General features: G+C 42.7%; 1 protein-coding gene and 1 long non-coding RNA gene across 2 annotated transcripts; one reads left to right on the top strand and one right to left on the bottom strand.

Annotated features, from left to right (window-relative positions):
• The first annotated feature begins 8351 nt into the window (after positions 1–8351).
• On the top strand, positions 8352–9375 carry LOC139832182 (uncharacterized). Its single transcript, XR_011746856.1, has 3 exons — positions 8352–8715; positions 8797–9017; positions 9118–9375. It is a non-coding gene; the product is annotated as an uncharacterized lncRNA (long non-coding RNA).
• Positions 9376–22145: 12770 nt separating this feature from the next.
• On the bottom strand, positions 22146–23193 carry LOC139832675 (uncharacterized). The gene is made up of 3 exons (XM_071822488.1): positions 23101–23193; positions 22733–22861; positions 22146–22661 (listed from the first exon to the last, which is right to left on the bottom strand). Exons 1-3 carry the CDS (start codon positions 23191–23193, stop codon positions 22146–22148), a joined length of 738 nt encoding a protein of 245 aa, XP_071678589.1.
• Positions 23194–25447: the final 2254 nt, after the last annotated feature.

Raw genomic sequence — 25447 nt, 5'->3', positions numbered from 1 at the left:
AACCTGGGGAACATGCACAAAAATTGGCTTCACAAAATAACGTTCTGGCTATTTTTGGGAATTTTTTTGGTATCAGTCCAGAATCTGTTTTCAAACAGCACTTCCCCAAATATCATCTCCCTCTTATTAGAAACCACCTTAAGAAGCTAAACAAGTATGTACAAGTATCCAGCAATTGTAATATGTGATGAATGAGTGATGCCGGCATACCTCCCCCCAAGCTTAGGCTTTTGGCCTAAGTGGAGATCAATCCCATGGTGCCCATGAAGTGGCGCCTCCGTAGTATGACGAAGAAGGATCCTGTTCTGGGTATGTGCTGGAAGACGCACCAGGATACGTGACAGTGTACCCGTAGGAGGGCTCGGCGTCCTCGGAGTCATGCTGCTGGTGGAAGCCATGTATCTTCAGCTGCTCATCCACCTCCTCCTTAGAGCGCGACCAAGGTCTCCTGTGAACACTGAACAAATCTGTTTGCGGCAAAGGGATTTCCCTCTCATCCCCGTCAATAAACAACATTTTATAGACAATATTTTCTAAACTAGAGTTGGTTGTGACAAATTGGTGACTCTTCATAGCAGCAATATCAAGCCTTATAGGAGTTAATTTCACATCAGTAGGGTCAAGAGGAAGATCTAGATATGCTAAAATGTGTGATGCAACAATTCCTCCAAAAATAGGCCCCTTGTTTGACAAACGGCGAGCAACAAGAGCACCAAGATGATAAGGTGTCTCTCCAGTAAGTGCAGCAACTAAGAAAGCAAGATGATAACTAGAAATATTGCTAGTGTTCTCCCTACCAAGAATGCTAGTAGCAAGATAGTAAGCGAAATATCTAATGGCAGGGAGTTGAATGTTTCTTATCTTGCCGCGCTGAATGGTGCGGCTATCATCATTGGTGATATCTCGATAGAGCTCCAGCAAAGCCTTAGGATTATTCTCAATTTTCTTCGTTGTACCAACAGGGGAAATATCCAATGCAGTACAAAAATCCTTCAACTTCATAGTAATAGGATTACCATAAATCCTGAATGCAACTGATGGTTGATAGTGCTTGTTATTGAACTGAAAGCTCTCAACAAAGATTTTAGTCAGCATGTAGTATTGATCCCTCTCATCTTCCATATAAGTGGTCAAGCCCACATTATTGATGAGGACCAAGAAATCATCCAGCAACCCTGCATTACTCAAAAAGTTATAACATGGGAAAGATGAAGCGTTAGGGACTCCATTGTCCTCTTCGGCTTCGAAGCTCGGTGCGAGGACATCCTCATTATAGGATCGCCTGAATCTAGTGGCGGTCCTAGAGGGCCTCCCCGTGCTTGTCGTCTCTCTTGCGAACATTTCCCCAAAGGTATGGTTATCCATCTTCCTTTTCTGAAATTTTTCAACAAACATTATAAAAGTTGATTTGGAGATATATAATTGAGGGGAACTACTATAGGAACTTGGTAGAGTACTAAACATGCATCAAAACTAATTTTTACAACTTAGAACAAGCATGCAAGCTCACTTAACATGTTACCTACAGCAGCAAAATACTCAAGATATACTCAACCAACCAAAATTCTATTTGGATAATCGGAGGAGTCACATACCGAAGAACAAATGTGCCAAATTTTAGACAGAAATCTGGGCTGAGCAAAGAGATCGAGAAATCCTGAGCTCTCGGGCAAAAACGCGAGTGAGAACGAACTGGTACGAGTTTTTTCGGGAGAGAGTGTGGAATGAGTGGAAGAGATGACAAAGTGGGGCAAGGAGGAGCCCACACCACAGGGTGGCGCGCCCCCCTCCTTGGCCGCGCCGGCCCATGGGGGCCAGCCCTGGGGTGCCCCACTGGTCAGCCCCAGGCACTTCCAGGTTGCATTTCGAAAAATAAGACCAACAGTATAATTTTTGTAAATTTTTGAAAACTTTGAAAAATGCACATTTCTGGGTGTTAAAATTATTATTACTGGGCAGAAAAAGATTTTCAAATCTCTAAATAACTAAAGAATCTTGCAAAACAAGTAGTACTACATCAAGCAAACAAGTGGGGAGAAGGAAAGAAATGTTGTTTAGCTCTTCTATGCATATAAAATGTACTTATTAACAAGGTTAATCAAGTCTTGCCACCAAATAAATTTTACATGACATAAGAAGAAATAAACCTCAAATCAATCATGTTACCTTATATTGTATTGATATGGATCCAATCATAATATTTTGATATCCTTCTTTATGCTCATATATAGGACAATCAATAGCTCCCACTTTGATAGTTCTCACATTAGAAATTGTGTTAACTCCACATACTTTATCAATCCTCTTGGGAAAATAAACAGTATGTTCCTTGTTATCAACGTTGAAAGTAACTTTTCCTTTATTGCAATCAATAACAGCCCCTGCGGTGTTAAGAAAAGGTCTCCCAAGAATAATAGACATATTATCATCTTCAGGCATTTCCAACACAACAAAATCAGTTAATATCAAGCAGTTATTAGTAACTTGAACAGGAACATCCTCACATATACCAACAGGAATAGCAGTGGATTTATCAGCCATTTGCAAAGATATATCAGTCGGTATCAACTTATCTAAATAAAGTCTCTTGTAAAGAGAAAAAAGCATAACACTAACTCATGCTCCCAAATCACATAGAGCAGTTCTAACATAATTATTCTTGATGGAACAAGGGATAGTCGGTATACCTGGGTCTCCCAGCTTCTTTGGAACCTTGCCATTGAAAGAGTAATTAGCAAGCATAGTGGAAATCTCCTCATTAGGAATCTTCCTTTTGTTAGAGACAATATCTTTCATATACTTTGAATAAGGAGGCAATTTAATAGCATCAGTCAAAGGGATTTGCAGGAACAAAGGTTTCATCCAATCACAAAATTTATTATAGTATTCTTCCTCCTTTGATTTTAGTTTCTTAACAGGAAAAGGCATTTGCTTTTGAACCCAAGGTTCTCCTTCATTACCATGTTTCTTAGCAATAAAATCTTCTTTAGTATACTTTTTATTTTTAGCATGCTTTTCAGATTCATCTTCAACCTCTTCTTTATCAGAAGCATCATTCTTATCATTATCTTTATCATGTTCATTACCACTTTCAGTCTCAACATCAGAAATAGAAATACTATTAGGATCATTAACAGGTTCAGAAGATTCTACAACAGTTTTATGTTTCTTTTTCTTTTTCTTAGAAGGAGCACTAATTTCTTTAGTTCGTTGAGAATCTTGTTCAACTCTTTTGGGATGCCCCTCAGGATATAGAGGATCCTGAGTAGAAACACCGCCTCTAGTTGTTACTTCATAAGCATGTTTTTCTTTAGAACTATTTTTTAACAAGTCATTTTGCACTTTAGTGAGTTGATCAATTTGAGTTTGAAGCATATGAAAATGTTTAACAAGCATCTTAACATCATTGGAGGTTCTCTCCACAATATCATGCAGATTACTAATAGCTTGAGAATTTTCCATTAAATGATTCTCTACTCTCATATTAAAATTCTCTTGCTTAACAATATAATTATCAAACTCATCTAAGCATTGAGCAGGAGGTTTTGAATACAGAATATCTTCCCTAGTAAAGCGTTGAAGAGAGTTTACCTCAATCATGGATGAAGGGGGAATTATCTTGCACAAATCTTCTATGGGAGGTAAATTCTTCACATTTTCAGATTTAATACCTTTCTCCTTAAGAGATTTTTTGGCTTCCCTCATATCTTCATCATTTAATTTAATCAAACCCCTCTTCTTCAATATTGGCGTCGGGGCTGGTTCAGGTGTAGTCCAATCATCATGATTCCGGCCTATTTTAGCCAATAATTCTTCAGCTTCGTCTAGAGTTCTTTTCCTGAAAACACAACCAGCACAACTATCCAAATATGCCCTAGACTCAATGGTTAGTCCACTATAAAATATATCAAGTAAATCATGCTTTTCCAGATCATGTCCAGGTCGAGCTCTGATAAGAGAGCAAAATCTTGCCCAAGCTTCAGGCAATTTCTCTCCATCTTCCTGGTCAAAACTATAAATTTTCTGCAAAGCAATATGTTGAGCACTAGCAGGAAAGTATTTCCGAAAGAAAACATCAAGCAAACCACTTGGACTATCAATAGAGTCAGGAGGCAAACTATTATACCAAGTTTTAGCATCATCCTTTAATGAGAAAGGAAAATTTTTAGCAACAAAATAAGTACGCTTCTTGATATCATCAGAAAACAAGCTACTCAAAGTGGAAAGCTCATTCATGTGTTCTACAGCACTTTCTTTTTCAGTACCACAAAAAGGTGTTTTCTCAACAATTGATATATGAGATAAATCAAGAGAAAAATCATAATCCTTATCCTTAATGTTTATAGGAGATGTGGCAAATTTAGGATCAGGAGACAGTTTATATCTAACAGCACGTTGTGCAAGAAGCTTTTTAATGTTACTTACACTAGTAGTAGCATTACATTTATTAATAAAATCATCATCAAGTTCCACATAATCTTCATCAAAATCATCACTAGAGTGTTCAACAGACTCAGGTGAATTAACAGGTGTAACAGTATTTTCATTAGGAATTTCAGTATTTTCAATTTGTCTAGACCTAGCAATTGTAGCATCTAGAAAAGAACCTAATGAACCATTATCATCAAGCACAGCAGAAGAATCTTTAAAATTATAAGAGGAATTTTCAGATTCAGCAGAAGTACCAGCATGTGAAGCTTGTGGTGGTGAAACAAGTTGACTTATCACAGATGGTGAATCAAGAGCAGCAGAGGTACTCAGAGTTGTACCTTTTCTTGTAGTGGATGGTAATATGGCGACTTTAGCATCGCGAGATTTACCCATGATGGAGGATTTGCAGCGAATAATATCAATCCAAGTGAACTTCCAAATAAAGCTATGCTCCCCGGCAACGGCGCTAGAAAATAGTCTTGATGACCCACAAGTATAGGGGATCGCAACAGTCTTCGAGGGAAGTAAAACCCAATTTATTGATTCGACACAAGGGGAGACAAAGAATACTTGAAAGCCTTAACAGCGGAGTTGTCAATTCAGCTGCACCTGGAAACAGACTTGCTCGCAAGAATTTATCAGTAGCAACAGTTTTATAGCAGTAGCAGTGGTGAAATATCAGCAGCAGTGTAACAAAGACAGCAGTAGTGATTATAGTAAACAGCAGGATTAAAATACTGTAGGCTCAGGGATGGATGAACGGGCGCTGCATGGATGAGAGAAACTCATGTAACAATCAAAGTAGGGCATTTGCAGATAGTGATAAAACAGTATCCAAGTACTAAACAATCCATAGGCATGTGTTCCATATTTAGTCGTACGTGCTCGCAATGAGAAACTTGCACAACATCTTTTGTCCTACCAGCCGGTGGCAGCCGGGCCTCTAGGGAATCTACTGGAAATTAAGGTACTCCTTTTAATAGAGCACCGGAGCAAAGCATTAACACTCCGTGAACACATGTGATCCTCACATCACCGCCTTCCCCTCCGGTTGTCCCAATTTCTGTCACTTTGGGGCCTCGGGTTCCGAACAGCGACATGTGTATACAACTTGCAGGTAAGATCATAAAACAATGAATATCATCATGAAACAATAACATGTTCAGATCTGAGATCATGGCACTCGGGCCCTAGTGACAAGCATTAAGCATAACAAGTTGCAACAATATCATCAAAGTACCAATTACGGACACTAGGCACTATGCCCTAACAATCTTATGCTATTACATGACCAATCTCATCCAATCCCTACCATCCCCTTCAGCCTACAGCGGGGGAATTACTCACACATGGATGGGGGAAACATGGCTGGTCGATGGAGAGGCATCGGTGGTGATGATGGCCATGATCTCCTCCAATTCCCCGTCCCGGCGGAGTGCCAGAACGGAATTTCTGGTCCCGAGACGGAGTTTCGCGATGGCGGCGGTGTTCTGGATGGCTTCTGGCGATTTTGACTTCTCTCCTCGTGTTTTTAGATCGAAACCCTTAAATAGTCCAGAGGGGGGCGTCAGAGGCTGGCCGAGGCGGCCTCACCATAGGGCGGCGCGCCCCCCTCCTAGGCCGCGCCGGCCCATGGTGTGGGGGCTGTGGGCCCCCCCTGGCCTGCCCTTCTGGCTCCGTGAATCTTCTGGGAAAATAAGCTCTTTGACATTAATTCCGGGGATTTTCCTGAAAGTTGAATTTCTGCACAAAAACGAGACATCAGAGCAATTCTGCTGAAAACAGCGTTAGTCCGTGTTAGTTGTATCCAAAATACACAAATTAGAGGCAAAACAATAGCAAAAGTGTTCGGGAAAGTAGATACGTTTTGGACGTATCATCATTGCAGACGAAAAGTTATGATTCCATCTGCCAGGAATAGGCACCTCCTCCCCATCATCAGACTCAACGGAATCATTAGCATCACTTTCACCTTTTGTATCTTCCTCTTCCATCTGGTTCTGCCTGTATCCATTTTCTTCGTCACCATCAACCTCACCGTCTTCTCCTGTGTAACCATCACCCTGACCACTATAAACATCTTCCGCATGGCTGCTCTGTTTAGGCTCGTAACCACCGCCACCGTCGGGTGCTTGACTGCTCTGGCCTGATTCGTAACCACCTCCTCCGCTGTAACCGCCTTCAGGAGGTGCTACCTCCTTCGCCACCGGAAGAACTAATGCCACAGGGTTAGTTCCTCTCCTTTCAGACCCTTTTAACCAGCTCACCCACTTAGAGGTATCATCTACAGGCCTCAGATACCACAAAATGTTTGATACCGACTTAGTCCACAATGCATGCACACCCACTGTGTGCACTTCAGGATTAAGCCCGAAACATTCTGTCAACCAGTCCTTCACCTGCTCAATTGTCCATGTTCTAGGAGCAGTCATCTTCGTCTCTACAGATTTGAACTCACTCAGATCAACTCCCATTTCATTTGATCGGACACTACCCATACCATAGTAAAATACTATCTTCACTACATCTGTCATCTCTGCTCACCTAAAAAAAATTCCGTCCGCGTCAACAAACAACATAACTACTACACAACACATACATACACTAACACTAAAACCAGCCCACATAAACCTACACAGTTAACACTAATATGCAAAGATACAGCCCACATAAACCTACACAGTTAACAGTAATGTGCAAAGATTAGGGTTTACCCTTGTAGCGTGAGCAGCCTCTCCAACTGCAGCAGCACGAACAGTACGCAGCACCTCAGCACCAACACCAATCCGCAGCAGCAACTCAGCCCCTTACACAACCACCAACCTCCACCACTTCATCACCATTGCTGCAAAACAGCACCACCAAACGCCTCCAAACTCTAACCCATCTGTAGATCAGGCTTCCCTCAACTAATAGCAGCAAAATAGTGAAGTTTTGGTGGCTAAATGACCTGGAATCTGAAAAAAAACAGTGTGTTTTTGCTGGGTGTTCTTGCTGCTCGTCGAACAGGGAAGAGAGCAACATGGAAGAAGAAAGAAGGAGGAAGAAAGAGTGGTCGGGAGCGTCTGCCGCGCCGCGCCGAAAGAAAAGGAGTCGAGATGCTCGCGCGCGTGGCCGGGAGCGTCTGCGACGACGCGGTGTGGAAAGGCGCGCCATGCACGGTCGGCCTGCTAGCGACCGATCGGCCTGCTAGTGGCCGACAAGGGCTGGTCAGCCTAGCCCCTCTGCGCGCGGCCTGCACTCGGTCAGCTGCTGGCCAATCGGCCCGCTGCTGTCCGATCGGTCGGCTGCTGACCAACCAGTTCACACTTTTCAAAAAAATTCAAATCGCGCGCTATTCATAGAATTAAATAAAAAATTCGTATTATTTAAAAAAAATCGCGTTGACTTCCTATACTATGAGAAAAAATACCCACAAGGCAACGCCTACTTAGTTCGCATCGATGATCAAAATATTGCGATAAAAATGTTGTCTGACCCTGAGATCGGGAAAACTATCCATCTTTATGTGTCTAAGGAGAAGGCTAGCAATGATATTGCTCCATCACACAATCGAAATGATTTTGCTCCATCTAACCATACAAATGAGAGTGCTCTGTTACAGGACGGTGGTGTCTATGCTGAAGGTGCAGAGCAACTTATTGTGAGAAGGCCGCAAAGTATTTCCCTCCCTCCTAAAACCTGAACTATAATCCAGACTTGCTCATTACATATATGTACCTACTGCCCTAATGTTGGAATAAAATATGCATTGGTTGTTTTGCAGGACAATTGCGTAGGTCAAAGAGGTTGAATGTGATTAACCAACGTGATGATGAAGACTAACGTGATCATGAAGATGAAGACTTCAACAATGGTGAGCAATATACTGCACCAGGTGATGAATCACAAGCATTGGAAGATAATGAGGATCAAGTTCACAATCAAGGTAATGACCTATTAAAATTTTGTACTTCTCTTAATTAACTTTGTATATGCTAACTATCAAAAGAATAAACAGTGGGCATAATTTAATTAGTACTTTTCTAAATTAATCTTGTAGTCCAGAAGGAAGTAGTCAAGCGCAAGGGAACGAGCTTGCCAATTGTTTGGAACATGCCAAAGGGGCAAAGAATAGTTGTAACATGTAACGAAGAAGGCCAGCCTATAGGAGAAGAAGGGACAATATCGGGGAAGTTTCTGGGCACGATTGCTAGAAACGGAGGATTTTGCCCACTAAACATAAATGATTGGCATGATCTCAAGAAGAATAGCCGTGAGGAAACAATATTAGACTGCGTAAAGGTACTTCACAATTTAACAAGAAATAAAATATTCTATTTGTTGCCCTTCTACAGGTTTATTTACTTTTAATTTTACTTTCAGACAAAGTTTGTGTATCCTAGATCATGTGAAAAATGGATACTCAAAACAATTGGAAGAGACTGGAGGAAGTTTAAATCTTGTTTGAAAAAAGCTATCTTCAACCCAGCCATGAAAAAAATCCAGACATCAAGAGGAAGGCTTTGTATAAGCTCTGTCCAGATGATGTGGACAGTGACCAGTGGCGTGGACTTATTAAATTTTGGAAGTCCAAAAAAGGAAGGGTAATGAATCTGATACCGTACTTTCATGTTTCTACATTTAAATCTGAGTTCTTGGGTTGATCTTAAAAGTTGCACTTGTGGTATGATTGCATCATAACAGGCCCTAGCTGAGAAGAATGTGATTAGTCGTTCCCTTGTGAAGAATACACATAATGCTGGGACAAAGAGTTATGCTCGATGGGGTGAAGACATAGTGAGTAATCCTCATTCATGAAGTTTTTTTCTCTGTGTCTGTCTTGTCATGTCGTTGTTCTTTTTATTTTGTAGAGACAAGCTGATCCTGAGAAGAAACGACCACACCGATCAACAGTTTACTCAGCAACTCACACGAAGAAAGATGCTCCTGAAAATAAAGAGAAAAATGACCGTTTGGTAGGCAATATTTATGTGCTTTTTAATTTTTAAGTTGCAGTTTTCAGGGGTCAACTTACAAAATCAGTCTAGCAAGTATTATATGCATGATTCTTTTCTTATAGGATCGATTGGAGGATCTAATAGCTCAACGACCAGAGTTGGGACAAAATGTCAATGGAAGAGTTGCATGGGAAGGTGATGCCCTGCGGGAAATGTTAGGGGAAGAAAATACTGGATAGGTTCATGGCATGGGCTTGCTTCCAACTCCTAAGCAAGTCTATGGTCGGACACCACGGTATCTCAAGAACATCAATATGACTACAACTGATGGACCGGTGTGTGAAGGTGAAGATGATGTCTGGGGGGAAATAGCAATGCTGAAGGAACATATAAGAAGGCTTGAAAATAGGAATAATAAAGAAGGCAATGGGAATGAAATAGAAGAAGAGGTAAATGAAGTCCTTTTCTCTTCCTGTTGTATGCACTTCTTCCAATATTTTACTCAGACTTGTTACTTCTGTAGGAAAATCTACGATCAAACAATAATGTTATTTCTGGGTTACCAGTACTACATGGTAAAACAAAGGTAAATGTCAATACATGGCTATATCATTGCCTGTCACTTCAAACCTTGTATTGATATTTTAGTCTGCAGAGAGTCCAATGCAGTGGACCTATTGAAGCACACTCGACTATGCAACATGGCACATGTCAGGATAATTTATTGCGTTCACGTGAAAAGGTTGTGGCTACTTTTACTCATGTCAAAAAAGATAGAATATAAAATAGTTACTTGCTTAACATTTCTGTGTCACCGGACCAGGATGGTGAGCATGACAATATCCATCAATTACTTATTCAACAAAATTCATCGCCGCCACAAGACCCTGTTAGTGGTTCTATGCCAGAGGTAATATTCATGTGCTTTTGGGTTTTGAAGTTGCAGCTTTCTGTAGCTCTGGGCTATGAATATCACTCCGTGTACTATTATTGTCTCGTGTAGGTGAGGGAAACGAGAGATCAGATTAATGAATCTTTTGCAAGATTAGACCAGCAGAGGACCAGAAATAAGCGTGGAAGCTCAGTACCCTCAAAACCCTCAAAACGACGGCATACATCTTCACTCAAGGTAAATATCCGCACAATATCTACAATCACCAAGTTGTTTGCTTCTGGAGTCATAAGATGTGCCCTTTAATACCTGGTATCACCAAAATGGCATTACAAAATGTAGTTGCACATTTATTAATATTGTCCTGTAACCAACTTCATTTATTATTTTCTTGTATAATGACCACTGTGTCAAAACGGAACTTCGTATACTGAATTGGTAGCGTATACTGAATTGGTATTTGATCATTAAACTTCTAAGCATGTACTTTCTCTTGCTATTACTATTAATATTAAAAATCCAAACATATTAGGACCTGGTAATACCTGCACTCTACTTTCTCTTGTTATTACTATTAAAGATGCAAACAGATTGATTAGGACTTGGTAATACCTGCACACATTGTAGTATTCTGGTAGTATTAGAAATATATAGTTAGGAACTGTATATATGCCATACTTCAATATGCGACATCTAGTAGCATAAAACATGTAGTCTAGCAGATATCCTGGCCATGACACACTCAGTATTTTACATGCAGCTATAAACATGTTGTGTTTATTTCGAGGACGCGAGTACTTTTTGAGGGTGATGTTGCATGTTAATCGGTGTATATGCCTTGCTGGCCTTAAAAAAACTAGTGCATTTGCGTGTGTTTCTAACAAAGTGAATGTCATGACCATGTGTATCCGTTGCCATTTTTCATGCAAATATATCATACTTGTCATTGAATGCTAATATTGCTCATAATATAGGCTGGTTGCGAAGTAGTTCTTGGAACTTCAACCTATCCAAACAAGCGGAATGTTGCATATGCTACTATTCGTAGTATTGATCCTGCAACTAAGGCTGGTGGCATTGAGTTGGGTGCGCAATTTTCACTAGTGCGCATAGATGAACCTATTATGGATAGTGAGAAATTAATAAGGGAAGTATCTGATTGCAAGATCGTTGGTGATGCTTTTTCGTCGGGATTCTTAATTGCTTGGCCTACAGTTTTCGTGAGTTATTTTCTTCCCTTTAATATTTTAGAATCTTATTCATGTACATTTAATCATCAACTATAGTTTTTAATTTTAATTTACTGATTCGAAAGAAAGATTGAGTTGCAGCTGAAGTCCCTAGTTGGATCAAAGAGGAAATAAAGTTTGAAGATTTTTCTGATTAGTAGTTATAGTTTACATTGATAGAATGAAAAATGTACGGTGTAATATCATTTTAGAGGATATTTTTCTTTCGTCGAATTTATGCAAATGATAAGGTGTAATATTCTTCACAATTCTGTTTTCTATAGATATAAATGTTAAGATGTTGCACCAAATATATTGGCATTTATTAATTGTAATATATATGTATCCTACACTCTTATATATTTATAATAGATACCTTAATAAATTCTATTTGTGTGGAAGCGTTGTGGTTCAAGCTTTCACATTGTAATGGTGTGTGCTTCAATTTCTCTCACATTGTGATGACATCAAGCATCATAATAAAGTAATTAATTGATCATGCACATGCATTAATTGTATTAAATAAATATATATTCCCTAAATTAGGGACCTTATTTTGTGATTAATAATAAAAATACATTTATTATGTTGTCATACTAATATTGTAGTGTTACTGTTCGTGTTACCATAGATAGAAAATGTGTTACTAGGTATAAATCATAGTGTTACAATGTATAGATATTATGTTACTATTCGCGCCATGAAGCTAAAAAGAATGTTACTAATTATGTTACTACAACTACAAAAATATGTTACCACCAATGTTCTACGTCTATGAAAATATGTTACTGTTGGTGTTACTATAGTATAGAAAATGTGTTACCAGCGCATCTAGTAACACAGAATATGTGTGTTACTACAATATAAATTGTAACACAATATTTAACATATGGTAACAATTATTATGTGTGACTCGGGACACCACCTAATAACATGGCCTAATGGAACACATCTCAAAATCTGTTACTACGTGGGCTAGTAACATTGTTTTGGACCTGTAGTAACACAACATGGTGTTACCAAAGCTCCGTCCTGTTGTAGTGCCTCCAGATCCTCCAGCACATCGTCGGTAGCCTAGAATCTGCCCTTGCCTGCGTACCCGGTGGACTGTCGGCAGGAGGGAGCTCGCGCGCCGGGCACCCCAGGCCGCCCGTTGGGTTATAGGAGCCCTCCATCAACCTGTTCTAGATATTTGTGCCACGCGATCCCTCTTCCAGCTGGTTCTTAGGTCGATTTGGATTGAGCTAAACAATAGGATCTTAAAGAGGACGAAAGCTCTTCTGATCGACGCGATCATCGAGGAAGCGGATAGGTGGAAACTAGTGAGGTTTTTTTTTGTGAGGAGTTTCCTTGTCTTCTTTTGGCCTTGACCTCGTGTGTTGTAAGTGTGGACTTTATATTTGGTTCTTCCTCTATGTATAAAAAAAAGCGTGCATTCTCGCATGTTCCTGAAAAGAAAAAGTGAAGCAGATGACTGTGGTGTGGAACTTCTGGACAAGGAACGGGTCATCCAAGCTGACTTGCTGAGCATGATCGGCTGGACCGCTCGGAGCACCACCAGTGAAACCGGTTGTGAGGCGGTCCGACAGTCATGAGCTTCGGTGCAGTTGTCGGGAGCCTTAAGCCTATCAAAGAAGATCCGGAGGCTAAGTACAGCCTGGTGTGGCTCTTTTATTGCTCACGTAAGGAAAAATCTCGTGGGATCTTAGTTTAGTTCCATCTTCCATGGCAAGAATTTCCTCCGTTTAATTCATCTCCATCTATTCTACGATCGGAAGTTGATGTCTTATTCCTCCTTGCTCGCAGGGATGGAGATGGTGGAGTCGGTGTCTTCCAAGATGAGCATCCGAATTTTGGCCTCGCCGTCATCGGGACCGCTGGAGACGACTCATCAATCATCGGGGAACGTGAAAAGTCATCACCAGAGTAGTTGCACATAATTTCCATGGAGGGGAGGTTAGGCCTGGCCATCGCCGGGCGCCGGAGATGGGTCAGGCGACTTAATTTCGGGAAGATGAAACGCCATTTCCGGTGTTGTTCTGTTTCACTAGTAATTACTGGGAAAGCTACATATATGGATAATTCCTACATCATGAAAGAATGAGCAACGTTTAAGCAAAATACATCATGAGATCCTGGTGCGTGTAAAGCAAAAAACATCATTTTGTTGCCCTTGCCGGCGAGCCGACCATCGCTCTCAGCTCCCAGTTGCAGCGGGTCTACCGGCCGACGTCCCGACCTCGCTACTAGGGGTCCATTGGATAGAACCGCTTGCTCGCCGGCCCCTGTGATCCTCCGCTCGAGCTTAGAGCAAGTACAATAAGTTCTAATCAGCTGGCTATAAGGATTAAAATAATATATTTTTGCTTAGTTGGAGGTGAGAGAGGTGGAGAGAGAATAGGAGTGGCCTCTCATGCAAGAGCCATCTCTAGCACGTGCTCCTAGACACTTTGTGAAAGTGAAATGTGGGCCATGCATTGATAAAGTAACACATTTTTATAGCTCACTATTATACACTAGTAAGTAGCACGTGCTTTGCACGCTACGGTATATATAATTTTGAAATATATTTTTATATTTTATTTACTTATTTGTATGTGAGACGTTGATACCTGTTTTTACCCAAATAAATCAGAAAGAGTGAAGTTTTGATTTTCAAAAAAGATACTCTCTCCATCCATAAAAAGATATTTTAGATTTGCCTAAATTTAAACGTGCTTAGACATTATTTAGTGCCTAAATATGGACCCTTTTATGGAGAGAAGTTACACGGCTTTTTTAAGGACAAATCAATAGGACTATGTATATTCTTGTGATTAGATGTGGAAACAATATTAGGGGCCTACTTATGCATGGTGGCCGTTGGTGCCATAAATTTTAAATTTCAGAAAAAATTATCTGGTATATATATATTTAATACTTTAATATATTTTTAATGTAAATCACACGTTGGTACCGTTAGATTCTATAGCAATTTTTTTTTGTATTTACATGCTTCACGTGCTATTTTATTTTCCACTGCATTATCTCTACATTGATGTTATTTCCTTTTTTAAATACATTTGTATACCAAAATTTTATAGCTCACTATTGTTTTTTAAAATCTTACTTCACACAACATTACTCATTTTTCTCCAATCTTCTTCCACTTATGTGTTCAGTATACATGCTCCTGTTTCACCTGGTAAAATACCTTTGTCTATGGTCCAGCTACAGTCGTCTCTGCATCTCTCAGGAAATGCAAGCAAGGAAAATCCCCTTTTCTATGTCTAGCAGTGAGTCAACTCTGCATAATTTCCCAATCGATTGGCCTCCCTTGCATCACCAAAGATTGCCGGGCCATGCTCTTGAAGGCGCGGCTTGATCAAGGCGGAGCAGCTGATATGGCGTTGCCCACAGAGAGACCGCAAGTCACCTTCACTGATTGGAGTGGTAGGAGAGGCCATTGCGGTTGTGGCTGCCACTGGCCGGCAGTTCGGCCAGCTTTCCCGAGCGAGTCTGCGCTGCCAGCAGGCCAATCTGATGGTGGCACACGGCGCCGCCGGCTGTTCCCCGCTACACCAAGCCCTCGCCTTGATTCCTTCGTGGCGGAAGGAGAACTTCGCTTGGCGTGGGCCTTTTTTTTCCAGAATAGCGACGGGATGGTTCTAGAACACGGCAGATGCAGCTACAATCTACTGTTGAGGCGAATCCTTTCAATCTCAACCATTAGATTTAAGAGATCAACGGTCAAAAGTGATCCTCCGGATCCAATTCAAAACTGATGCATTATAGTAGTAGAGATATTGGCTCTAAGTTAGATGTAGATGACGTGACACTTGTCTTATAGCCAATATTTGGCTATACTATTAAACTTGCTCTTATCGTTTGTGCAAGCTCCACAAATCTGCACAGCTCGTCCTCTTCAGTCATTGAATTTGTACCCACCTTTGATAATATAATGGCAGCTATCGGGGTCCTTCCAGACCCCTCCTTTGTTCAAAAAAGAAAAGAAAAGAATGGGAACCTACCTAGAGTCCTTTGAATCTTCAACAACACTAGGCGTTGCGCTAGCTGTCTGTGCAATGAGGTGTCAAGCTTTTAACGGAGCATAAAGAGGCATGGGGTATATACGTATATCCGGTCCAGATGGGGTATATAAGCACTACAGGAATTATGTAATTTGCTGTAGGTTTGGAGGTTTGCCGTGAGCAATTCATCGGGCACACGGCAAACCAAAATTTACCGCAGGCCAGTACAAATACACACGGCAAATATAAAACACTCGGCAAATTTATATCTCTTATAAAGCAAAACCCCACTAAGAGATCATTTAATTTGTCTATCTTAACATGTAGCCTAGCCACATCATCAACAAATGGCAGCCCTCTGATTCTCATCTCCAGCCGTTAATTCTACTATCTCATCGTTCACCCTGGCGATGCCCACACCAACCATACAACGATGTCCCGTGCTGCCTCCGTGAAAAGGAAAAGAAAAATAACGATGCAGTGTGTGTTCCGTCTGTCTCCCTTCCCCTCCCGTAGCTCCACTTTCCATAGAATTCAGAATGTCTCATGCGGTCCTATCATCTTCTATTCATTAATCATCTCTTCATCTTCTAATTTATTATCTGCGCTAGAAACAAAATGATCCTAGACTGTAGATGAGGCGGGCGAGTAGGCACCTTTTTATACAGCTCTGGTGACACTCATCTCATTGTCGTCAGGCCCGTCACCAGCGTTGTCCCACAGTTTGCCTTGCTGCTCACCATCTTCACCAGGGAAATAATCGGTTGCAGCCGGCTGCCGTTTACGCCTAAATCAATGGCTCTACTGTACCACAAATGGTAGTCTGGGTTGCAGCGAACATCGAGGAAGTCTCTATGAGCCCAATGTCATCCGTCACGCCTCCTCACGGTTGTGCCGGTCGTGCCGCTTGCTGTAGCATGATGATGTGTTTACTGATCCGTCCTCATTTTAACAGGGATTTTGCTAGCTGCTCACTTGATCTGGTAATATAAGGTGTTCGAATCAATGAGAGGAAGTCATTACTTTTTCCATCTGCACCTACAAGGCCACACCGTCATCAAATACAGAATATATTTTCTTTTTGCTGGATCAATTGAAGGTTGCAAGATCCACTGCAGTTCATGTTGTATTCATGGTAAATTCATGTGGACCAACAATGGCCATTCCCTTATTCAGGTACGTACTTTTTTAATGATGCTTGAGCAGTATTGAAGGACCCCTTGCTTGCATAGTCCCATATTGATGTCTAACTGTTAGTGCTCAGGCATTTCAAATAAATTAGTTCAGTCAAATTTTACATGTTAGTATCTCAACCAAATCGTGTAACTAAATTGCACATATTATTTGTTCGTAGTCTCAAAAGACACCTTGACTGAGCATTGACGGGTACGAGTTGTGTTTCTCTAAAGAAAAGCATTGCACTGGACAAGCAACAGGGAACATTGAGTGTACTAGCAAAGATGAGAAGAGAAGCCTCCTCCACGTGTGTGCTTCTATTGTTAGTCACACTAACATGTAACAACAGTTCTTATCAGGATTGTGATGGAGTCCATCAGAAATGGAAGTTCATGGGAAACTAATTGGATTTTTTTATATCCTATAGGTGCTCTTTGAGGTTGGAAAAGTGCTTCCAGTTACCAATTGTCAAGGAAGATATTTTAGATTATATAGGTGCTCACTGAAAAAATTAGCTCACTCCCTAAGAAAATAAAATGATGAAGCAACAATACAACTCATGTAGGCGTTTAATTTTCACGTTGTTTTGTTTAAACAAATGGGAGCACTCTATTACATACAATTTATATGAGCTAAGATATCTTTTAATCGGGGTTTTTTGGTATCACTATCGTTACATAAAACATCAATGTCAACTTTTTAGCCGTCTGATTTATGAGACTACGCCACCATGCCATGAAATTTCACAATTAAATCAACTTGATGTTCCATGTATCTATAATTTTTTAGACTTTAAAAAAAATTATAAAGAGATTTTCACTGCAACGCGCGGGGTATCTTTCAGTTACAATTAAAACTCACGGCAAACAGGCATCCATGTGTCCCAGCCGTCTACAATTGCCGGCGGAGTCGATTTGCCGAGTGTATTAAAAAAAGCCTACGGCAAATTACCGAGACTCATTCTCAACCATTTGATCCAGTCCACCTATCCAATCCACCGTACAAAGAAAACACAAGATCCGTGGACAGCTGAGCCTTGTGCTCTGATTGGTTGAGAACCTGTGGCCCCTCTCTCTCTCTCTCTCTGATCACTGCTGGCGTCGGCCACCTCAAACAAAACTGTTCGAAGGAAAACTGAGAGCGATTGAGAGAGAAGCAAATGAATCGAACTGTGTTCTTTATTCCATTGACAATCGGGTATTTATACAAGGTCAACCGTCGCGAAGAGGAGACGCGACTGATCGTGGGGGTGTGAGGGAGCGTCGCGTCGGTTGCCGAAGCAACCGCACGACGACGGTTACATAGGGAGGATTCCCTTTAATTAAGTAAACTAATTAAATCCTAACACTCCCCCTAATCCTTCCTTGTACTTGCGATTGATCATCCTTGGAATAATCTTCTCCAAAAACCCTGTGGGAAAAATATGAGAAGTAGTGTAGGATATGCTGGTAAAACTCCTTCAAACCCTGTGGGAAAATAAGGAGAAAATGATCCAACATATAATGATTATTGCCTCCGTTAACTCGATATGAAGTATATCCATAGAATTTAGAGGGCAATAAATATGTCGTGTATACTTTCCTAAAAACCCCGGTGGGGAAAACAGAAAATATGACATATAATCTTATGTTGATATTACCTCATTAAAAACCTTTATGAGAACCTGTAAAGTAAACTCATAAAGGGAAAAAGAGTGTAATATGATGCTTTGAACAGGAATCGTTCAGGAAGATACTCCCCCTGACTCTTGCAAATCCCGAAGTCGGCGCATACCAATTCCATGAATATATTTCTGGAACGTTGAAGTTGGTAGAGACTTTGTGAATAGATCAGCGAGGTTATCGCATGATTTGACTTGCAAGATGTTTATTTCCCCACCCTTTTGGAGTTCATGGGGATAAAACAACTTAGGGGCAATATGCTTAGTGATATTGCTCTTGACGTATCCTGTTTGCATCTGTGCAACACAAGCCGCATTATCTTCGTAGATAATGGTAGGTGATTCGATAGAACCAATTCCACATGATTGTTGTATGTGGTTTATCATCCTGCGAAGCCACACACATTCGCGTGATGCCTCATATAATGCGATTATTTCAGAATGATTGGTGGATGTTGCAACTAGAGTCTGTTTCGAAGACTTCCATGATATTGCAGTTCCACCATGTAGGAACACAAAGCCGGTTTGTGATCTGGCATTATGGGGATCAGATAAATAGCTTGACATCTGTGTATCCAATCATATTGGTGTCCAGATTTCTCTGAAACTGAAAGAATAGGCCAAGATCCTTTGTGCCTTGGAGATATCTAAAGACATTCTTTACTCCCGACCAATGGCGTTTGGTAGGAGCTGCGCTGTGTCTAGCAAGTAGATTCACTGCAAATGCGAGGTCAGGTCTCGTACAATTTGCAAGATACATAAGCGCTCCAATGGCACTGAGATATGGAACCTCGGGTCCCAACATCTCTTCTCCATCATCCCTCGGCCTGAACGGATCTTTCTCTACGTCTAGAGATCGAACCACCATGGGAGTTTTAGATGGATAGGATTTGTCCATATTGAATTTCTCTAATATTTTACGGATATATGCAGCTTGGTGTACCATTATTCCCGAGGGAAGGTGCTCGAGTTGAAGACCCAAGCAAAATTTGGTTTGACCCAAATCCTTCATCTCAAATTCTGTCTTTAGATGATTGCTTTCTTCATCTATATTTTGTGTTTTGCCACTGATTTTGATATCTTCGACGTAGCATGAAATGATGCAAAATCCTGAAGAGGACTTCTTGATGAAGACACATGGGCAATCATCACTATTGGAGTAACCCTTGCGAAGAAGGAACTCACTAAGTCGGTTGTACCACATCCGTCCCGACTGTTTCAAGCCGTATAGAGACTTGTTCAGTTTTACACAATACATGTTGCGTTTTGCGCTTGCATTCGGGACAGAGATTCCGTCAGGAACCTTCATGTATATGTCCGAATCTAGTGACCCATAAAGATATGCAGTCACGACATCCATCAACTGCATAGATAGACGATTTTGTACTGCCAAAGATATTAGATATCGGAAAGTGATACCACTCATAATCGGAGAATATGTCTCATTGAAATCAATGCCGGGTCTCTGCGTGAAACCCTGTGCTACGAGCCTTGCCTTGTATCTCACCACCTCATTGTTCTCATTCCGTTTCCGGAGGAAAACCCATTTGAATCCCACAGGGAAAACACTGGGAGGTGTAGGTATTGCTTCTGTGAATACCTTCCTTTTATTAAGCGAGGCTAATTCTGCTTGTATTGCATCCTTCCATTGAGGCCAGTCGGAGCGTTTTTCACACTCAACGATAGTCCTTGGATCATGATCATTAAGAAGGGTATTTGCAATTGTAGCAGAAAAATAAGTGTCGACAATCGTAGACTTACGGTTGAATGATTCTCCAGAATCGATATAGTTGATGGATATCTCGTGCACCGTTGATAACTCTTCGTGATTTCCCAATACGCGTGAGTCTAGGTGTTCCGATGTTCCAGCCAGTGTGTGCAAGCTGGAGCTGGGTTGTGGAGGTTGCCCTTCCACTGGGTGTATACTACCCATAAGGTGTTTGTCAACGTTGAGTTGACTTGCATCTACTGACTTTGAGGAGTTTCTCCTCACTCTCCTTTGCTGCTTGCGAGAAGCAGGATCCTGGTCAGAGGCCGTACTACTCCCCCTCTTTTTGGGAACGGGTAGTTGAGTGGTTTTAGTTGGTACCTCCACTCTTTCGGGCGCATTTCGGCCGGATTCAAGGATTTTGTGACACCTTTTAAATCAAGAAATGAATCGCGCAGATTATTTGCAAGATGTTGCAAATTTATGATTTTCCGAACTTGGAGTTCGGTCTCTTGGGAACGTGGATCAGAGGCTGAAATGGCGATAGCATTCCAATCAATTTCCGGGCATTCTTTACGGTACTTGAAATCTCCCTAATGCCGGAAAGTGTTCCTCGTCAAATATGCAATCAGCGTGACGGGCTGTGAATAGGTCCCCGAAGAGGTTCCAGTACTTAATAATCGACGGCGATTTGTACCCCACATAGATCCCCAGTTTTCTGTGTGGGCCCATGGATGTCCGCTGAGGTGGTGAGATCGGGATGTATGTAGCACATCCAAACTTACGCAGATGGGAAATGCTAGGTGGATTTCCACGTACTAATTGCAGAGGGGAAGTACTGTGATATGCAGTAGGTCGCAATTGGATTAAGTCAGCAGCGTGTAAAACTGCGTGACCCCAACACGAGGTTGGCAAGTTGCAATTCATTAACAAAGGTCTTGCAATGAGTTTGATCCTCTTAATAAGGGATTCAGCCAAACCATTTTGAGTGTGGACATATGGAACAGAGTGCTGAACTTCAATCCCCAGGGCCATGCAATAGTCATTGAAAGCACGTGAGGAGAATTCTGCAGCATTGTCCATGCGAATTGATTTAATTCGACTCTCTGGATAATGAGCCTGTAACTTAATTACTTCCCTCATTATCTTGGCAAATGCATGGTTCCGTGTGGAAAGAAGGCACACATGTGACCATCGTGTAGATGCGTCAATAAGAACCATGAAATACCTAAACGGTCCAGATAATGGTTGGATGGGACCACAAATGTCTCCTTGAATTCGTTCAAGAAATTGAAGTGGTTCAGCTTATATCTTGAGGTGCGAAGGCCTTAAAATAAGCTTTCCCGTGGCACATGATGTGCACACAAAATCTGAAGACTGAGGAAATTTGGACTCAAGCAAATTATGACCAATGGAATTGCTAGTAATCTTCCTCAGCATCCCGATGCCGGGATGGCCTAGGCGATCATGCCAGGTTTGGAATGCATCAACATTACGGAAAATTACCTTGTAAGCAACATGTTCTACGGGCTTGATGTACGTATAGTACAATCCGGACGACAGAGAAGGAATTTTTTCAAGTACTTGCTTGCCATATCCGTAATCTTTTGTGAAGAGGAGATACTCCTCTTTGTTGTCTTCATGGGTTTCGATGTGAAATCCATTCTTACGAATATCTCGATAACTGATTAAGGTACGTGAAGAATCGGGATACAACAAGGCATCCTCAAGGATCACTTGTGTACCGTTTGGGAGGGTAAATATGGCACGTCCAGTGCCAACAATTACCGTATCGCGTCCAGCGATAGTTAAAATATCTCCATTCATCTTTTTCAGAGTCTGAAAATATTTTAACTCCCTCAGTATGGAGTTTGTGGTAGCACTGTCCACAAGGCATAATTCCTCTTCCATCGGATTGTCCCCGTAGAGAACTATATATAAAAATGAAGAATTTTCAATAAGAATCCTTGATTTAAATACATAGATCATAATCTTACTATATCAAAGTGTTGATACAATATAAATGACAACAATACTTATGTTCTATTACAACATCACAAATGGACATGAATATATTAGTCACTAAGGAGGTAGCGGGACTAGTCGAAGTCTCCAAACACGTCGGTTGAGGTGTACTCAACCATCATGTCCTCCGTTCCTTCAGGGTCCTTTGATGGAAGGAGAGTAACGGCGTTGCTTGGTCCCGAGGGAACGTCTTGCGAATGACCGGCTCCATCGGTGCCATCCGGATGAAGGTTGAAGTTGGCTTCAAACCTTTTCCCTCGAGGTGCGTTGCGTCCATGGGATTGTTGGTACAGAATGGCCAGATGCCTTGGGGTCTTGCACTTGTCAGTGGGGTGCGTGTAGCATCCACACTTGTCGCAAAGCTTAGATTTGTCAAACTTGGACTTTGCGGTGCCTTTCCCACGGTCTGAGTTTCTGGGCTTCCTGTTCCGGTTGCGCTTTCGCTTACCATTGAAGTTAGAGGGCTTTCCTTTGAAACCACCATCAAACTTTCGTCCGTTCGCGACATTCATATGAACTTCAGGTAGAGGTTGAGAACCAACCGGACGCCGAGAGCCATTCTTAGCGAGTAGCTCATCATGCTTTTCAGCCTGAAGTAAGATATGAATAAGATCGGAATAGACTTGGTAGTCGCGAGCACGATGCTCGCTTGGAGGATTACGTCGGATGGGAGCATAGTCGACAGAGTTTTCTCTATCTTCTCCGCATTAGTAGGTTCCTTCCCGCAAAAGCGCAGCTTGGAACTGATCTTATGAACCTCGTGATTGTACTCTCCGATGGACTTGAAGTCCTGAAGACGGAGGTGAGTCCAATCATGGAGTGCTTCACAGTAGGACAAGCGCCTTAGCCGTTCATACCTCGTTTTGAGGGCACGAAACAGTGGTACTAGGGGATTCCTCCTCCAAGTACTCAGACTTGAGATCCGGGTGAATATGGTGCCTTATAATGTATAAGGCGGTATACTTCGTTCATCCGTTAGTGGCGTGACTCCGGCCGGGCGGTGGATCTGCTCGGCTGAATTGCACGCACTATCCCACGAGATGCAAGAGCGATCTTCGTGTCCATGGCCCAAGTAGGGTAGTTGTGGCCATTGAGGGCGAGTGCCTCAAATTCTCGAGCCATCGGTTACCTACATGGGTAAACCAGAGATTATTAATTTACACTTGGTAAACCAAAAACCATCATGGTTATGTTGTAATGAAGGTTGCAAAATTAATGATGATTTCAAGGAGTGGCCTTGAAACCATTAGTGTGAACTTCAAATTGTTAAGTATGACACGTTGTAGATACTCCCCAAAGAAAATTTCGGGGTCCATCTCTCAGCACTAGAGAGTATAATCTGATAAAATCAGTAGATACTCATATTTCTAGTACCTTGTGTCATAACTTAATCAAATGTATGGAAGAGCACTTTAAGCAATCAAAATGTCAATCATGACAAAATGTAGGCTTATTTAGTAGTGGTAGATAATCTGCAATGCAGTAGATCTACACACCACCTTGTGATCCCAAAACATCAATTTGAAGAAATCATTTTGAATTTCGCATATCAATTCTTGCTCGTATTGAACCAAAAGTAGCTCAATTAAGATGAATTGATCGTCTTATTTGCAAGAAATTAAAATCTCAATTGCAAAATAAGGGACGTAATTAATCTCAACATGTGACAAACATGGAAATATATTACATCACACACATCTAGAATACAAAGTACTCTATAGAAATGCAGTACTAAGATAGACATAGTCTAAAACAGAAATTAAACTACTGTTAGTACTGAAGATTTGCTAATAATGCGAAGTCTGTAGATGTACAGACGTCACGAGTTGCTCCACTGCTTTTAATAAATATAAATAACCAAGCGGTGTGGTGAGGATAAGGCAGAATCGAATCCCCAATCCAGGATACGCAAGGACAGTGGCGACCACCACGCAGCTCCGTCCGTGCCGATGCAGCGTCGCTCACCGGCGGAGATTGACGCTCCAGCCGGCCTCATCCTCGTCGGAGGATCCCCCAGGGAGCTGGGTCCCCGGGGCGACGCCGTTGGAGGCGCCGTTCGCGAGCCCGAGCGCGGCCGGGCTCCAGGTGCCAGCGCGGTGGCCGCGGCTGCTCGTTGGCGAGTCCGCCGACGGGCTGGCCAGCGGGAGGCCGAGGGCCAGGAGGCGGCGGCGAGCGCCTGCGCGTGGTGAAGGAGGTGGCGTGGCCGGTGTCGGGGACGGCAGACGCGGCGCGACGACGTCGACATCGACAACCGTGTGGTTGGAGGAGCCGTTCACGCCGGAGCCGAAGGCGAAGACGGAGGCCCCGGTTGGTGCGGACACGAAGGCGAGCGCGTCGCCGTCGCGAACCCGCACGAGGGGCGCGTCCGGTGCGTGTGCCACCGTCGGCGACCTCGGGCGCCAGAACGGCGGCGGCGGCCAGAACGGCGGCGGTGGCGGAGCAGCCAGCGCCGGGTCGATGTCCTCTGCGGCGTCGAGCCTTGGAGCGGCCGGACCGGCGAGAAGCCAGGCGGGCACGTCGGGCTGCGGAGGCGCAGAAGGCTGGGCGTGCTGGTTCGAGGGTCCAGCGCCGTTCCGGTGTTGGCGACGGAGGTCCGAGCGGCGCTGGTTCCGAACTTCACGACGGAAGCGGCGGAAGTCGCGCGTGAGGCGCACGAGGCGGCGGAAACCGCCTACACCGTGGCGGTGGTACCGGGCGACGAAGCGACGACCACGGCCGTCGGCGCGAAGGAGGCGAAGAAGCAGGTACATCGGAACTCTAGGCATGGTTCCGATTCTCACCTTTTCCCCTGTTCTTCTCCTCTTGTTCTTCTTTCTTCCGGCGAGTTCGCCTTCGTCGGAATCGCTCCAGCGAGCAAGTGCTGATAACGTGTTCGAAGGAAAACTGAGAGCGATTGAGAGAGAAGCAAATGAATCGAACTGTGTTCTTTATTCCATTGACAATCGGGTATTTATACAAGGTCAACCGTCGCGAAGAGGAGACGCGACTGATCGTGGGGGTGTGAGGGAGCGTCGCGTCGGTTGCCGAAGCAACCGCACGACGACGGTTACATAGGGAGGATTCCCTTTAATTAAGTAAACTAATTAAATCCTAACAAAAACAAAGAGACATTTGCTTTTCTTGGTGGACCTCGCCATGGACAGAGATGTTTGCTGCTGTTCAATTTACTGTACAACCTTAAGAAGGGATACAACCTCCACGCACCACCGCTGCCGCCAAGTCCGACGGCAACCGGGACCTGCTCCTGTACAACCTCGCAGTCTCCGACTCCGGCGCCGGAGCGAGCGCCGTCGCGACGGCGGAGACCGAGGACAAAAGTCCGCATCGGCTGCGTCGAGCGGAGCTTGCATATCTTCATCCTGGCGATGGTCTCGGG

This window comes from Lolium perenne, chromosome 6 (genome assembly GCF_019359855.2).
Source record: "Lolium perenne isolate Kyuss_39 chromosome 6, Kyuss_2.0, whole genome shotgun sequence".
NCBI lineage: Eukaryota > Viridiplantae > Streptophyta > Magnoliopsida > Poales > Poaceae > Lolium > Lolium perenne.
This window is presented reverse-complemented; position numbering and strand designations above follow the sequence as displayed.